At 39.0% G+C, this 18230-nt stretch overlaps 1 protein-coding gene across 1 annotated transcript; it reads left to right on the top strand.

Moving 5' to 3' along the window:
• The first annotated feature begins 4277 nt into the window (after positions 1-4277).
• Positions 4278-17947, top strand: LOC135203561 (zinc finger protein OZF-like). Its single transcript, XM_064233303.1, has 2 exons — positions 4278-4508; positions 12811-17947. Exon 2 carries the CDS (start codon positions 12937-12939, stop codon positions 14593-14595), a length of 1659 nt encoding a protein of 552 aa, XP_064089373.1. The 5' UTR covers positions 4278-4508; positions 12811-12936; the 3' UTR covers positions 14596-17947.
• The last annotated feature ends 283 nt before the right edge of the window (positions 17948-18230 follow it).

The following is an 18230-nucleotide window of genomic DNA, read 5'->3' as shown; positions in this document are numbered from 1 at the left end:
CATAGGAGTTATTAACAGCAGCAACTGGACTATGTAGCCCGTACAGGAACTGAGTGGTTATTCAGGTCACCTAGGATTATCAACAGAGAAGAGTACTCGGGTTAATATGGTGTATGGGAATTCATGAATGCAGGTGTTTTAGAATAGTATATCTAGTGTGTCATCGACTTACGACGACACGACTTACGGCAGATTCAATGTTATGGCTCTTAAGGCGGAATCAGCTTGTGGCGCGGATCAGGAATGGATCCCCTTGCCTGCAATTTTGGGATGGTAATCTTGCTATTCAGTGCAGCCAGATTTTGTTACTGGATTCATGTGAAGAGAAATAAGTTATATAATTCAGGAGTTTCTTCATCATCTGTTTGCAAAGTGTTGATTCTTTTAAGTTTATTTTGAGAGACCCTCTGGGTTTTTTCACAAAGTAACAGGTCTGGTGAGCTTCTGTGGAACTTTTATTTTCAAAGGTATATGTACTGCCTTACATTAGATCCATTACTAACTGGTTTGGTAGCCCATTCCTATGCTTTTTAGATATCGGATTCACCAGATTCTAGTTTAGAACAAGGTTTTTTATGTGATATGCAACAGTGCAATATAACCATGTATATGTTTAAGAGGGACCCAGTTATGAAGTTTAGTGGAAGGTGGCTCTGAATGTTCTGTGAGAACCATTGGTCAGTGTTTGATTATTAATACCAAATTTGAATATTTAGAGAGCTTCAGATTAGTCAACCGTTGCCTATTTGCAGTTCTGGATTCGTGGCTTTGCCTGTTTGCTGGTTATTCTGTGGAACATATATCCACATTATTCACAGAAAATTTGCCTATTCGCGGAATTTATCATGTGCACTAATAAGTACCGTATTTTTATATTTGCGTGACCACATTTTTCAACATAAAACTTAAAATAGGCAGGTATAAGTATTTTTTGAGGTGGGTACTTGGTGTTTGAACTCAAAATACATGGGCAATTGTGATAATTTTAAAAATGGTGTCAAGTATTTGTGGATTTCAGCTATTCACTTGGGAGGAAGGCAGGATGTTGTGGTCCCTATCCCCTGCGAACCCCGGGGGTTCGACTCTACATATATAACTACAAGAATTTTCAACAACCACTGCTGTAAGAACTAGTACGGAGATTGATGCAGACGTTGAATCAGGTGAAAAGGATGCACAAAGTTCAGATTTTTGTCGTGTGTAGAGTTTATCTTTTGTGACCTAAACTGGTAAGTATCCTGACTTACAGGTTTGAAGCATCCAGTGGTTCTACTAAGATACAGAATAAGCTCTTGTATCTTTAACAGTTACTGTAGAAGTTTTTCAAGGGAATCAGGAGGATTTCCTGCAGGGCAAGGCTAAGTCTATGATAGGATCCTTGTCACTATTATAGTAAGGAGTAATTGTGGTTAGCACACTCTCTAACCAGACATATTAAGCGCCTCAGTGGCGTGGTCGGTTTGGTCTTGGTCTGCTACCTTGGTGGCTGTGAGTTCAATTCTTGGGCATTCCATTGAGGGGTCAAAGATTTGTATTTATGGTGATAGAAGTTCACTCTCGATGTGGTTCGGAAGTCACCTAAAGCTGTTGGTCCTGATGCTGAATAACCACTGGTTCCATGCAAAGTAAAACACCATACAACCAAACAAATATGTACAGTACTTTAGAAGCGGTTGCTTAAGATGCTATAAGTTTCTTCATTTCATAATTACAGGTAGTCCCCGGGTTACGACGGGGGTTCCATTCTTGAGACGCGTTGTAAGCCGAAAATCGTTGTAAGCTGGAACGTCATCAAAAGTCCTAAGAAAACCTCACTTTTAATGCTTTGGGTGCATTAAAAACTATGTAAACTGCATTCTTATTGCATTTTTCATCAAAAAAACCCTCAAATATTGATTATTTTGCATTTTTGGAGTCACATTTCTTCTGCCATATCAGCGTTGACGGTGGCGTAACCCTGGATCATGTGTCATAAACCTGGAAATAATTTCTGATAAATATAATTGAAAAGTGTTGTAACCTCGGAACGTTGTAAGCCGGGAACTGCCTGTACTGTATTTGTGGCATGGACCGTTTAGCTGAAAATGGCCTGATTGAACTGGTGGGAAGCTGGTTGATGTTCAAACTACTGTTATCAAGTTCTAGATCTATGATATACCTACTGTAGAGGTGACAAGATGGAAAATGCTCGTGTCTTTCCGTTGGTTGAGTGCATCTAATGTAAGATACTTTCATTAAAGTGGGTGCATAAGAATTTATGAGAGCTTGTATAGCTAGCTCACTTAAGGTAGATTCTTGGATGATTCCTATGCTTGCGATACGTTTGTTTGGCGGCCACTGATTGGCTGGTACTGGGAGTTAGGCAGCTCCCAGCCAATCAGCGGCCGCCAAACAGACATCTAGTTGGCATAGGCCTCACCCAAGAATCTACTTAAAGTGAATAAGCTATAGTAACTTCATTGTTTCAGTGAAGTTGGCTGCTCCGCTGGTATAGCGGTTAGTGTTGTGAAATGCCACTCGGATGTTGCAGGTTTGCGTCTCGCCCAGGGCGATGAAAAATCGCTGGCTCTGTATCATGATCAGTTGCTGCTGCAGTTTGGGGTCTTCGGTGGGAGGTTGAACCTAACATTCTTTGGAAGCTTGAATCTCATGTCAGTGGCCCCTTTGGTGGGCTTGTTCCATGTGCATAGGTTTTGTTTAGTGAAATAATAATAATAATTAATTTCATTTACTGAAATAATAATATCAATACATTTCTTTTACTGAATAATAATAATAATAATATTGGAAGGAGACCCTCTTTCAAACAAGTCTTATTGAAAGATATTGCTGCATCAGCTGCATTCAACTTGACTATTTACAAGTTGAATGCAGCTGATGCAGCAATATCTTTCAATAATAATAATAATACAAATACAGTTTTTAATGTATCAATTACATGTGATTCATGCACATTCCTCCTAGTCGAGACTTCTGCCTCTTTTGACATCAAAGAAATTTTACTCTCCATGGTATGGGTGCATTTTGCAACAGAAGTTTTGGAAAACACCAGCTCGGGATTTGCATAGTAGTATTCCAGGCTGGATGCCGTGAGCTTAGTGGTGAATATTCATTCCCCTACCATCAGTTTATTTTCAAATAATTTTTCTTTGTATCATTTTGTCTTAGGTATTTTTGCTTTTAGGAATTGGCATTGCTTGGAATATCATAGGTCCTACCCAAGGGAATGCGAGCAATTGACTGAAAGCTCTGTTATAATTACGGCTGTTATTATTGATTGCAATAAGCATGCACTCCTGCAAAACGGAGGCGTCCATTTATGGAATAAACGAATCAAGGGAAAGGGGAGAGGAATATTTTTATAGGTTTATGTTCTTGACCCACCAAGACGACAACGTTTCTCTTTACCGAAGATGACTCGGCACCAAAGATGACTCGGTAATTAATTAAACAAAGTTGTAAAATGGCCTTCAATTGAGATGACAGCAAAGGTCACAAGACCTAGAAGTCCAGCTAAGTTTATTAACAAAGCCAAACCGGGACCTGTATGAATATATACAGCCTTAGGCCTATTTTGTTGGTGCTTTTAATATTTTACCGTTAAGGACGTAGTATATAGTTATTTCGTATCCGATTATAATCGTTGCAAATTTATAAAACCTTAAAGAAGAAGAATTCCTGTAAAAAGATAGCTGAGTAGCAATGCAGACCAGGTATAATTTGAGTTGACATTTTAAGTAAAATTCATGTATACGGGAAGATAGGTCGTGGGAGAATGAATTCCAAAATTTTCCATACTACAGGGTGAGAATGTGTCTTCAAATTTGGAATGTCATTTCTCTCTTTCTAACCATATATTTTTTATCATCTATTAGAAAAATATCGCATTCATTAAAAAATTAAATATACATACAATATTTACAGGTTACTATGGCTTAGATATGAATTAGAAGCCATTATAGTATATCAGAGGTATTATATTGCCTTGGAAAAAAGTGGGTTCGCTAATCTTGACGTGATCCTTCATTATATATGTATATATATTATTAATTTTATATAATCCATTTTATTCTTGAGAAATCCTTAGAAGACCATTTGAATTGTAAAAACGGGATACGTCAACATCAGAAGTCATGAGAGGGACCCGTATGCCCTATAGCATCTTATTATACCGCCAGGGGGGGCGGGGGCGGCGATGTATGGCACCTTGTCCCTTTTGTATAGGGCAAAGTCACCCCTAGAAGCCCCCAAAGAAAACTTGCGTCAGAAAACGATGGTTAATTCAGTGCTACCAACGCCGGGCCCACCAGGCGAGTCCTGTGACCTCCAGTGTCTGTTGTGTAGAGTGAGAAGGGCCGAGTCCTTCTTCTTTGAGGCTACCTCTTCGTCGCCTTTTTTTCTTCCCCCGCCCTTGTCAGCGATGCAGGGCGAGTAGCCATGCACAGGAGGCTGCTGCTGCTTCCACAGGGCGACTACTAGTACTCCTCCTCCTCCTCGATCGGCGTCAGGTAATGGACGACGTCTTCAGTTTTAACCACTATTTCTGTCTGGTCTCGTTCTCGTCCCTTCGGAAGTTTTTTTTTTTCTTTTTTAAAGACTGTCTCGTCTTGTCTGTTTAATATTACGTCTTGTCGCATGTCTACTACAGCGTCGTGTTTTTTTTATTGACGTAAGTTAAGTTCCGGGCGGGCATTCATTCGTCGTATAATTTTGCTTGGCAAAAAGAAACGGTGGCTGTCATCGTCGTCATAGACGTTATATGTGTATGTTCGTGTGTGTGTCCGTTCAGATCTTTGTAGTAACGATCGGGCTGTGGTGGAGGTGGTGGTGGTGGTGGTAGGAGGGGGGCGGGGCGGCTCTCTGGCAACACACAACAGCGGCCCTGGCCTCTCTCTGTCAGCGCACTTCTCCTCCCCCCTCCCTCTCTCCTTCCTTCCTCCTCCTCCCCCTCTTCCCTCAACCCCATGCTATTTGGGGGGGACAGGGAGGAGGAGGAGGAGAGCTTTGGCTGAGGGAGAGAGAGAGAGGAGAGGGCGCCGGGCCGCCAGCCCGTCGGTCCGCCCGCCATGTTCCGGGGAGGGAACCTGGCTGGTGCCGTTGCCAGATGCGCGACACGTTACGTCTCTTCGTTTGAAATTTAGAATTCTCTATGACGTTTACTTCCGTAACGTAACGTAATGTCATGCACCGTTCGCATTCGCCCTAACGTCCTAACGTGCATGACAGTCAGTTAAAACAACGCAAGCGACTTATTGACGCTTCTTTCCACCGTATTTAATGCCTCATGTATACCAGCTGTATGATAATGCCTCCATGTAGGGTTGTGAAAGGGACGGAGATGGGGGAGGGGGAGCGTCATGGTAGGGTAGGACCAGATGTGGCGGGTTTCTATTGTTTCATTTTTTCTCATTAACCATTTGATACTTTTTATAAACATTATTATTATAATGGAGCATGACGATAATGCATTCAAGTCTGTGAATGCTAATGGCAACAATATGACTTATCGGTCTATGGTATGTGAAGGCAGAGAACAACACCTGGGGATATGATGATGTCTCGTGTCTAACCTTCTCATTATATATAATACTGTTGTGTCATCATGCAGTCATTATGAACGTTCATTATGGAAATTACGACCTCATTTAACATGAGAGAGAAAGAAAATAAAATTATTTAGTGAAACGAAGCCAATAATACCGATGCGATTTTTTTTAAAGGACGTTAATAACGCATCTACTTGCGCCAGAGAAATTGTTTGATACTGTCCAAAATTTTACTGTCTTGCTCCCTCCCTCCCTTCCTCTCTCTCTCTCTCCCTCCGTCTCCCTCTCTCTCTCTTCCCGGGGGCTCGGTTACACATACCCGGTACTTACACGCTGCTCGTGTGTACGCCATCTGCGCACACACGTATATAACTTACATACACACATACACAGACCCCGCCGACATTCAAAGAGCTTTTCGCCCGAAATATTGATTTATCTTCGAGTTGGGAGTTGCGTTTTCTTCATTGTCACGACCGGGTCGTCTCATGTTTTTTTGGGGGGAAATGTCTATAATTTATTCGGCGTATGTTAAGACACAGACATACATCCACTTAGCAGTATAGTTAGTTTGTTCTTTTGTTTTTAAAAGTACTATGCATTCTGGTTTCCGACTTGTGCTTGCACGATGGAGACGTTCGTATCCCAAGTAGTTTTCGTCTTTGGTAATTTCATGATGAAGATGGTTGCTGTGTTATTGATGTTTATTTCTAGTTTCAGATTATTATTATTATTATTATTATTATTATTATTATTATTATTATTATTATTATTATTTTAAAACCATACTTATAGTAGTACCACCCGTCTTGAATCGGTGAGCAAATCCAATATACGTATATATATTTAAAGAAAAATCTATACAAATCGAGATTAAATTGGGAATGTATTTTTAGTTTCAGATTATTATTATTATTATTATTATTATTATTATTATTATTATTATTATTAATTTTAAAACCATACTTATAGTACCACCCGTCTTGAAACGGAGAGCAAATCCAAAGATATAGTCCCATGTACGTAGTATATATATTTAAAGAAAACTATACAGATCGAGATTAAATTGTTTTTTTTATAGTTTCAGCTTATTATTATTATTATTATTATTATTATTATTATTATTATTATTATTATTATTATTATTATTATTTAAAAACATACTTATAGTACCACCCGTCTTGAAACGGAGCAAATCCAAAGTTGTCTTATGCATTATTTAAAGAAAAATCTATAGGCCTACAGATCCAGATTTAAAAGATTATTATTATTATTATTATTATTATTATTAAAGTTAGTGATTGTTTTTAAAGAATATTGCAAGAATTCATTCTCTCGAAATTAAAATATTTTCGTGCCCGACAATTTATATCACGTCTCGCATATCCCATAACAGTCGCTCACGGAGAAAAAGAGATAGAGAAAGAGAGAGAGATAGAGAGCAACCTGTCGAGTTCCCAGTCACGCCGGGAACAGTCAATTATTGCTCTCGTAAGTCAAGGTTGTGCTATGAATTATTCCTTGCGACAATAACTGTTGATTTGGTTGTCCAGGTCAGCAGCGGAAGAATGCACGCATGAATGCATTGTATATATGCAATACGCATCGTATGCCAAGCCTCTTAAGCCTTTTTCTATCTTTTATGACTATCGTTTGGAGGGATTTGGGCATTTCCGACTGACTTACAGAAAGAATTCCGTTTGAATTAGCTGCCGTGTCATGGAGATTTACCTGAGATTTACGAGAAGCCCAGCTCGGTGTTGGTATCAAAGTCTTGAAACTTTATGGGAAGTTTATTTAATTTCATTTATTTTATTTTGGCTCTTATTTTGAGGATATTTTATTCGTTGAAAGTCGATGGGCCTAGAATGTAAAATTATTACATTTTTCCTAGGTAGACTCACAAGGGGTGTTTATTGCAAGACCTCTGGCTAGTACCTGAAAACGCAAACAAAATACTGTAAATATCCTAAAAGATAATGACACTATCTATGAAAGATCCAAATGATCTGTAATGAATTATAGATAATTTTCCTCATTGAACTGTTTGTATGTATAGATTAGTAGACAGATTGCATGGTTTATAGTATTTTGTAATTGCCAAATTTTGCATTAATGCCCCCCCCCCCGCCCCCTAGTCATTCCACAATCATGCCTGACACGTTTAGCTCAAATTTGTCTTGGTTCGTAGGCCGATAACGTATCATTTTAAGGTGTTCGTCCATTGTACACCTCAATATTAGTTACGAATTAGCATTTGAACTCTTACAGAAGAAAAGCTGATGGAGTCAGCTTTGTGATATGAAATATTTATTATTATTATGGAATAATTCTCATGTGCATTCTTGCTTATAAACTTCTCGCTATCCTTTGTGGCAACGGCTTGTTGGTTGAATAATTGATTTTTTAAGTTGCGCCATGGTTTCATAGCTAATGAGTTTACGTATTAAATTTATATAGTATATTCGCAGAATGCACGAGGGAAACGTAGCTTAAAAGTGTACCGAAGAATTGTACCTCATAAATAGTACCGTCTTCTTCGGCGGTGTATCATGGCAAAAGCTTATAGAGAGAGAGAGAGGGTCGGTGGATGGAGGAGGTGTAGAGCCAACCAGGCAGCCAGCCATCCCTCCCTCCCTCCTTCCTCACCTTCCACCCTTCCTACATTACCGCTCCCTCTCTCTCTCTCTCCCTCCCTCCCTCTGTGTGTGTGTGTGTCTCTCTCTCCCTCCGGCCCCGCGTCTCCTACGTTCCTCCCCCCTCTCGACTTCCTCTGTCTCTGTCTCTCCCTCTCCCTCGCCCTCACCCTCTCTCTCTCCTCGGCCACATCGGCCTTCTATACTACTCCCCCACTCTCCTAGACTCGGGCTGTGAATTCTCAACATCAATGTGAAGAAATCTAGCTGGGCCCATTTCATTATTGCATTTTGGCATTCGTCTGGCGTTTTTGGGGTGGTCTCTTACGGTTTTCTTGAGGGTTTTCCCATATTTTTCGTCTCCGGTCAGCGTGCAAGCGGATTTTGACAAAATGCAATATTGTGTATATAAGTATGAAGTATATTTTATACATTACTCGCCTTCTTCTTCTTCTTCGTCTTACGCAAAGGTAGCTTAGTTACCTAGCTAGCTGTCAAGTAGGAAGAATTTGAGTTTGTAATGCAGTTTTTGTCTTAAACTTTACACACATACACGCACGTTATCTATCTAGCTATTGTATGTATGTATATGTATATATACATATATATATATTATATAATAGAAAGAGAGATAGAGACAGAAAAACTTGATGAAATATTCAATTTTCCCGTCTTGTTTCATAACTCAATACGTTGTTCCTTGGTGTCTTGTCAAGCATTCCACTATGATGGCATTTGAGTCTTGGGCGAAAGGAATTTTGTCTACAACCTGTTTGTATTTTGCTTATTTTTCTCTTTAATTCTACAACTTCTATTTTGCTGGTAAATAAAAAAAAACACTCGAGTCGAAAGTTTACAATTGTTTTGTGCTTTTTTCTTTTTTAATTGAAATTCGTGAATGAATTGCCAAGCCTCGTTGAATCCCTACAGAGTAAAAACGGCTTTTAGTCTCTTTCATGAATTTATGGAAACTGTTGATATTTAATTCTTTGGACGGTTTCACGTGTTGTGTGGTTTTTATGAACTTCAAGTGACTGTTGTAATGTTGGTTTTTTATACATGAGTGTAACACATACATACACACACATACAAACATTCATACATGTTCCCCCTGTGTATTTATGAGGACTAGGTGGTAATGTAGTGACTGTAATGTTGGTTTTTTTTAATACATGAGCCTAACACACACATATACACACATGTTTCTCTCGCGTATTTATGAGGACTAGGTACGTGGTGTCGTAGCGAATTCTAAGTAAAATCAAATAAGTAATAGATAACGTTACGAGAAGATAATCTTTGCTAGTTGTTGTCTTAAAAGAATTTTAGTCGTAGAAGGAAGGGGTCTTCGTGTGTATGTGTGTGAGTGTGTATGTATTGTATCAGTGTTTTCGCAAAATGTACTATGAACCCTCCCCTCACCAACCACACGTTAAATATATATGTATGTATATACACGTATGTAAATAACCCTCTTATTAATTTATGCACCAATAAGAAGACGGCTATCCATACACTATATATATATATGTGTGTGTGAAAGCCCTTTTATATATATATATAGTGAAAAGGTGGGGTGAATAGCGGACAACGACTAGTAGTGGTGGTGGTTTTGAAAAGATATGTTGGAAATGAGTTTCTCATAGGCGCATAGCTCCTGCGGTATGTGATATTTCTCTCTCTCTCTCTCTCTCTCTCTCTCTCTCTCTCTCTCTCTCTCTCTTTCTTTTCATTATATATATATGCATGGTTCATGTATATTTCTTTTTAAAAAAAGCCAGCAGAGAACCCAAAGCAGCTTATAGGCCTTTGAGAGATTACAGCAGGTAGCTCGGCCCACGTATAACTGTACAGTATCCCTTTTGAAGTTACAGTTAATAGGTAGAAAGGGCTGCTCCCTGCCCTGGTCTTGGAAGAAAAGGTTCAAACGTGATTTCCCTGTAGGGTTTGCCCTTACACACACACACACACACACACACACACACACACACACACACAAAAGACAGTCTTGGCCATTGAGTTAGTCTATGTTTTTTGGACCGGTTGTAGGTACAGAGGAATGGGGAAATTTCCACACCCCTTAGTACTGAATGATGCAAAGAATATTAATGTCAGTCAACGTCTCAGTGCTGAATGACCTCGTAGGTCCCAGCTTGGCCTGTGGCCTTTGGCCATTGGCTTAAACGATGTTCAGAGGGTTCAATACCACTTTCACAGGTTAGGTTACCGGCATTTTTCTTGATGATGGTAATGTCAGGTCTTAGTTTGTCCTCTGCGTTTTATCAGGTACTATAATGGACCTTCATCTGCTTCTATGTCGAATTTATATACTTTTATTTCCCACAAAACTTGACTGTGGAAGTCTTGCAAGACGCAATTGCATTGTAGTACTACAACTCTAGTACCATTCTCCTTGTATTTAAATTCTTTTTGTCTATCTATTTATTAATTTGTTTCCTTTTTTAATAAGTTATTTCTCTTCTCACTGTATTTCTCTTTGCCTCCTCTTATTATTTCCTGGAGAACACATTAATATTCTTTGGAAACTTCAAGAATTTCAAGTCAGTGGCCCCTTTGGTGGGCATGTTCCATATGAATAGGTTTTATCTAATGATAATATTCTTTGGGAGCTTGAATTTAATGTCAGTGGCCCCTATTGGGAGCTTGTTCCGTTTAATTGGGTTTCATCTATCTAATAATAATAATAATAATTAGTCAGATCTTGTTTCTTGTACTCAATTCTGAACTCCTTACTTTTAGGCTGCAAGCAGTAATCTCTCTCTCTCTCTCTCTCTCTCTCTCTCTCTCTCTCTCTCTCTCTCTCTCTATTATCCTTTTTTCGTCAGTAGTTCTTGTAGTCTATACTTTTCCCGGTTCTACCCTAAGGCTGCTGTGTTGAATTTTTATTTATATTTATATTACTGTTGTAATAAGGAAACTGAGAGATATTTTTTATATAGATTATCAATAATAATGAGGAGAAAAGAGTACCGTCATTATTATATTAATGCCTTTTAACAATGACCAAAAATTTTGTTTAGTTTCTGGGTATATTTACGTTCATCATTGACTGTTATAATACAATAATTCTGTTAAATAAAAATTAAAATAATGCACAGAGGATTCTTCGGCGCAGCCAAGTATGCTGTACAGCGTACAGTGCTGTGTGAAACTCGCAGCTGCAGCTCGTGAAACTTTCACCCGTGGCCTGGTGGTGGCCTGTGTTGTTGTTGACATCACTATCGATCATGGCTAACTTTAACATTAAGTTAAATAAAAACGACTGAGGCTAGCGGGCTGCAATTTGGTACGTTTGATGACTGGAGGGTGGATGATCAACGTACCAATTTACAGCCCTCTAGCCACGTTCGTTTCCAAGATCTGAGGGCGGACAGTAAAAGTGCGGACGGACAGATATATAGCCATTTTGGCATGTTTTTGTATACAGAAAGCTTAAAAACTCACTAGCTGTTGTGATATCCCCAGTTAGAGGAAGATTCTGTCAGTTTCATCGAAATGGGGAAGAATTATTTTCTGTCTTTTGGCAAATTCCAACTGACATGAGACAGTCATAAGACAGTCCTTTAGTTGATTCTTGAGTTGTTGAATGCCGTGGATTATCAAGTTGTTCATTGCCAAGAGCCAATTGTTTTGACTGCTGTGTGCAGATCGTTAAAGTAAGCTTAATTTGCATTTATAAAATTAAAGAAATTTACACAGCATTAATCCTGATGTCTGTTTCCAATAGACAGTCCCCAAGTTGTGACGGAGATCCATTCCCGAGGCACCGACTCAAGTCGGATCTTAACTTTAAAAGATTTATAAAGATGAAAAATAAAAAGTGGTGGAAGCCTTACATGCACTACCTTTAATCCTGTGGTAGGCTTGCGCACTGGAAGGATGGCAACGCTTACATATTTACAAGAGGAAACTCGGAAACTAGTATAGTACCCTGTCTAACGTCGCCTTAACTTTGGATTTTTACATCAGTTTGGATACGAACGTTTTGTGAATATTTTTTTTAGAGCGTTGCAAGATCGGATCGACTTATGTCGAGACTGCTGTAACTTGGAGACTGACTGTATAATGTTACTTCGATCAGGATCGGTAAACTTGCGTGTCTTGGAAAGTGGGATGTTTTACTAACTGCTTGTTTTATTTTTATTGCAATTTGCTTTTTAATTGATTGCAGACTTGCAATTGCCTATATGTAGTAGGCCTGCATGTGTCATTTGGTCATTTGCTTTTGTGTTTTACACATCTAGTTGGATACTGCATGATTATGTGGAAGACTGATTGTATCTCATTAATGTCATTATTTTATTATTAAGTTTTTGATAGAGTAAGCTGTAGAGCTTTGATATCTTTAATAACTGGCAAGTTTCTGAAATTGTCAGCTTACCAAAATTCTTCAGGATGTAGATTTTTCTGTGTTACATTGTGGCTTTTAGGGTTTATAGTATATTGTGCTTCAAATCGTTGCCTCTCTTGGTGGATATTGACTCGACAGATTCATCAGAAATAAAAGGCATCTAATTGAAGGAGAATTTGATTGATGACATGGATATAGAATCAGTTCAAATAGCCACATTTCAATCAGTTAAGAAATCTCTCTCTCTCTCTTTCAGGGGCCATGTAGCACCGTGTCATCTGAAGACTCCTTGAACACATGCATGATGCGCAGATAGAGTGATGAGGGCAAGAGCAAAATAATTGATTTTGATGTTATTGGTAATCAGCCCAATGTCTTAATAATGGAAGAGCCTCAGATACAGTATCCAACAAATAAAATCAATAAAGATACTCAGACAGGTTTGGACGGACCACAAATTTTCCAATACCCTGTCACAACTGTGTATGGAAACGTTCATTTCCAGGATGGCCCTACTGTGACAAAGGAGCAGAAGCTGAGGACACAAATTGAACAGTGGCTGCAGTCAAGTGACAAGCCCTATGAGTGTGACCAGTGCAGCAAAAGGTTTGTTCAGAAGAGTCACCTGAACAGTCACATGTTGGTTCACACCAACGAGAAAAAGTTTGAATGTGACCTGTGCGGAAAGAAGTTCACAATGGAAAGCCACCTGAACGGTCATCTCCTGATGCACAACACAGAGAAGAAGATTGAGTGCGAAGTTTGCGGTAAGAGATTCCTCCAGAAAAGCCACTTGAATGGTCACATGTTGGTCCACAGTGAAAAGAAGTTTGGATGCGAATTGTGTGGAAAGCGTTTTATCCTGGAAAGCCACCTGAACAGCCATATGCACATACATAGCGAGAAGAAATTTGTGTGTAACATCTGCAACAGGCGATACACGCACAAGAGTCACCTTAGCAGCCACATGCTCGTGCACTGCGAGAAGAAGTTTGAATGTGAAATGTGTGGGAAGCGCTTCTTCCAGAGAAGCCACCTCAACAGTCACATGTTCGTTCACACGGAAGAAAAGCGATTCGAATGTGAAATGTGCTACAAGAGATTTGCCCAGGAGAGCCACTTGAACAGCCACAGGATTGTGCACACAGCAGAGAGGAGATTTGAGTGCGAAGTCTGCAGGAAGAGATTTTACATGAAGAGCCACCTTATTAGTCATAGTTTTGTACATAGTGAAGAGAAAATGTTTGAGTGTAAGGAGTGTGGAAAACGGTTCACACAGGAGATACATCTCAATAGCCATCGTTTTGTCCACACGGAGGAGAAGAAGATCGAAAACCAGACTTGGGGGAAAAGATTTACTCACGAAAGTTATTTGAACGGCCACAAGTTCATTCCGTACGACATGAAAAAGTTTGTTTGTGAAGAGTGTGGGAAGAGATTCCTTTTGAAGAGCCATTTGAATAGTCACAGGTTCATCCATAGGGAAGAGAGAAGGTACGAATGCGACATCTGTGGAAAGCGGTTTACCCAGAGAAGCCACCTGAGCACTCATAAGTTTGTCCACAGCGAAGAGAAAGTCTATGAGTGTGACGAGTGCGGAAAGAGATTCTCACAGCAAGTTCATCTCAGTAGTCACAAGTTCGTACACAGTGCCGAGAGAAAGTTTGAGTGTGAGGAATGTGGGAAGAAATTCATTCAAGAGAGCCATCTCAACAGCCATAGGTTCATGCACGGTGACAGGAAAGGCATTTCGTATGATGATAACATCAAGTTACTCACGCAGAAGTCACAGATGAACACTGTGCTCATGAATGCAGACGATAAGGTGTTGACTTATGAAGACACGAGCAAGTTGTTCCAGCAACAGGCCTATCAGCCAGCCTACACATATGGTCATTTAACTGGACAACTTGCAGGGCAGCTAACAGGACAGTTAACTGGGCAGTTGGCTGGCCAGCTCACTGGACAATTGACAAATCAGTTAGCTGGACAGTTGAGTGGTCAGCTGACGGAAAAAGTACGAACATTATGGCCTCTGTAGCCATCAGCCCAGAATGTTGTCGTGTTTGCTATGAATAAAGAAAATTGATAGATCTGTGACAGCGCTTTTTTCTCATCTTATTTTATTTCTGTACTTTACGCTACAGTACAGAATTTTACTGTCTTCAAGTGCAAAATCTAACTTTGGTAAGAAAGCAAAATCAATTTTTTGTATGTGAAGTATGTGAAAATTATGACTTTTGTTAGAAGCAAAATTTTTATACGCTGCAAAATCCAACTAGTATTAATACTGTGCAAATTGAGACAGGTTCTCCCAAAGTGTAAAATCAGACTTCGTAGGTGGTGCACTGCAAAATTTTTTGGGTAAGGTCGCAACATTCACGGAAGGATAAACTAGGGAACAGAACAGTAATTTGTTTTGTTCTTGACGATAAGTGTTACTGGTTGGTGGAGTGTTGGTCACAGTTCCTCAGGTATGTGCGTATGTGTGGGGTAAACAGAGAACTGCTGACCTGTGATGAACCTGTCTGACAATGTATAGAAGAAACATTCATCCTCGCGAACCTCAGTGTTCAGAATGACCCATCTTTTGTGGTGTAGTGAGAATAGACATAGCATGATGCCATACAAATAGGTACAACTATTTGACTTCGACCAGGAGTCTGTTAGATATTTGTTAAACTAATGTTTTATGATATTTTCGTTTGTTTGAAAAGGTGCATTGAATCCTCTTGAGATCTCTGTTAGGTACATCATTGTCTCTGGTTTGTTTACTATTAAGGACTTTGAACTCGCCTTTGTTGTTCCTTTGTAAGCTACTGTAATTACTGTAATGGTAATTTCTAGTAACCTGTTCACAAGATTGTATTTTCCCTCTGAGTAAGAGGGACCTTCAAATGTGGCGATCAGGTTATGATAGGGTTAAGTTTTGCTTTTCTTGCATTAATTCGAGCTATCAGTTTCAGTATTTTGTAAATCCAGCATTAACCGCGCTATTTCTGAATCTGTATTGAAATTCTTTCAAAATGTGTCTGGGCTTGCAGCTGTGTGATGTACCGTCAATGTGCCATTAGTTGTGCATTGGCCTGCGCTGATTTAGAGATAATTAACAACACATGACCTACAGTACACACGATTACAAATGCTTCAGAAATACGTTATTTGATAATTGCAATAGTTGTGTTAATGCATAGAATTACTTTCTTTGATATGCAGATCAAAATACAGTGTGTCACCGACTTACAGCGGATTCGATCTTATGGGGCTATTGAAAAGTGCCATTACTTGCTGACGTATCAAGTAGTTACAGTGCTGTAAGTGCCATTGACAGTTCTAACAACAAGAGTAGGCATCAAGTTAATGGCACTTATGGTACTGTATCTTGATGCAGCATCATGGTGTGGCACCTCAAGCGTCATTAAAGCGCCAATAACGGCTAAACACTGACTTGTGGCGCTGGAACGGATCCTCCTGCCGAAAGTTGAGAACCTGCTGTATATAAGTACCTTTCAGATGAACGTTCAACAGATTCAACAGAAAGCCCAGTTCATTTCTTTGTTCCCCGTGTCACCAGGTCAGCTTGAAGTGATGTATATAAATTTGGTGCTTGTAAAAAAATAAAACTTGAAATGTATGTGTAAAGGTGTTACATATTGCAGTATTTCTAAATTTAATGAAGTAGTGTTACATGTAGAGTATTTGTATAAAATGGTTTTAACTTCAGGGACCTTGAAACACTTTGAAAATGCATTTTCAAGGAAAAGTGCATTTTCAAACACTGCTTATTAAAAACTTGAGTAAGAACATAGGCACGAGGAGTGTCTGTGTGACAGATTACAACGCATATTTCAGACTTAAGATGTTGAATGAAACAGGAGAGAAAATATGTAGGCCTGATCATTGGAATAGTTTTGGAAATAGTTTTGTTTTCAAAGGTTGTTTTATATGAGATAATTGGGAACCTGTTGGGCCGATGGTTAATCAACAGTTATTTTTATATTATTTACTTATGTACTGATAACTGGAGCTTCAGTCACCAGTGGCATTATTTTACAAGGTTTTTGACAAACCACCAATGTAATTGTGAAGATGAGGAGGTTTTGGTTTTCATGACTTGATATTTAATTTAATTTTTTGCATTATTTGCATTAAGCTGATAAAGCAGTCTTGCTTTAGTATTGCAGCTGGTAGTTTCAAATTGCCATTTTTGGGCAACGAGCAATTAATTCATTGTGATTTGGTTTCTCTTATGCATTTCAAGTATAGTTTGTTGTTTATCGCACAAGTAATAAATTATTAGTGTTCTGTTAAGTGAGGCCTTCTTCCAGTGCAGCTCTCTTGATGTGTAAGTTGACTGATATTGTGTAAAATGCTGATACACTTTGAGAAAGTCCTAATGTCAGTATTAAGAACTTTTTATGGTATTTATTGCTTTTTATGTATTTGGTTGTGAATTAGGGAGGTCATTCTGAGTAAAGGTGTGTGAGAAAAGGAGCGGAGAGTCTCTTAGTGAAGGATATGCACTGGGAAGCTATGTGTAAATTTTTTAGCTATTCACATATTGCAAGACTACTGGCAGTCCCTTGTTTACGACGGGGGTTCCGCACTTGAGACGCGTCGAAAGCCGGAACATCGTCGAAAATCGTAAAAAATCCTAAGAAAACCTTACTTTTAATGGTTCGGGTGTATTGAAAACTATGTAAACTGCAGTTTTACATAATAAATCCTTCAAATATAGATTATTTTGCCATTTTGGAGTCACGTTTCTTCCATCAGATCAGCGTCGTAACCCTGGAACATGCGTCATAAAACTGGAAATAATTTCTGACGAATATAATCCATGTGTCGTAACCTCGGAACGTCGTAAGCTGAAACTGTCGTAAACCGGGGACTGCCAGTACATTTTCACAGAGCTGGATGGATGTATTTGAAAATAACCAGGGAGTTCACAAGGCAGCAGTAGAAAGCAAGATACTGAGCTCATAGAATAGAGAGAATTGGAATACTTGGTAGTCTTACTATACCCACATAAGCAGCTTACACTAGAGTTGGAAGGGCTGCTTCTGTTTCAAGTTTCGCTTGCCAATATTGTATTAGGAGTCTTATTTTCTGTTTATCTCATCTTTTCAGGTAACCATTCCAAAAAATTTTCCACACAGAATTATTAGAATCTCATTCTCTGTAACCTGTCCAAAAGTTTCTGTTCCTCAATCGATACTACTGTGTCAGAGATGTTTCGTTTTTAATGTTTGTTGTGTCTTGTTTTGCCCAGATTTGTGCACTCTTTATATATAAACAGTTGTACATAATTCATGTACATATTATAGATTTAATATTCATGTGTCAAAAAAAAAAAATCCACAGCCATAGCTATGCAGGAGATTTGTCAAAAATGCCTATGTCATTACCATACTTGAAGTATGGTCAAATTGTATGAGAAACTAGTTTGATGTCAAGTTAAAGAAGTTGACTTTTTTTAAGTTCAGAGGACTTTGGGACTTTTGGAGATGAATCATTTAGTGTTAACTTGTATTAAAAGACTTGTCTTCGTGATCGGCTGATGAGCAGAAGGAAGACTTCTTCGGCAAGTGAACTCGTGTGCTCGACTTCACGCTTGACGGTAGATGGCGTACGTGTGTTTTTTCAGAGTTCCTTACTGTGTCAAGGGCATTAAGA

The sequence above is a fragment of the Macrobrachium nipponense genome, chromosome 36 (genome assembly GCF_015104395.2).
Source record: "Macrobrachium nipponense isolate FS-2020 chromosome 36, ASM1510439v2, whole genome shotgun sequence".
NCBI lineage: Eukaryota > Metazoa > Arthropoda > Malacostraca > Decapoda > Palaemonidae > Macrobrachium > Macrobrachium nipponense.
The sequence above is the reverse complement of the archived record's forward strand: the minus strand, read 5'-3'. Positions and strand labels throughout refer to the sequence as shown.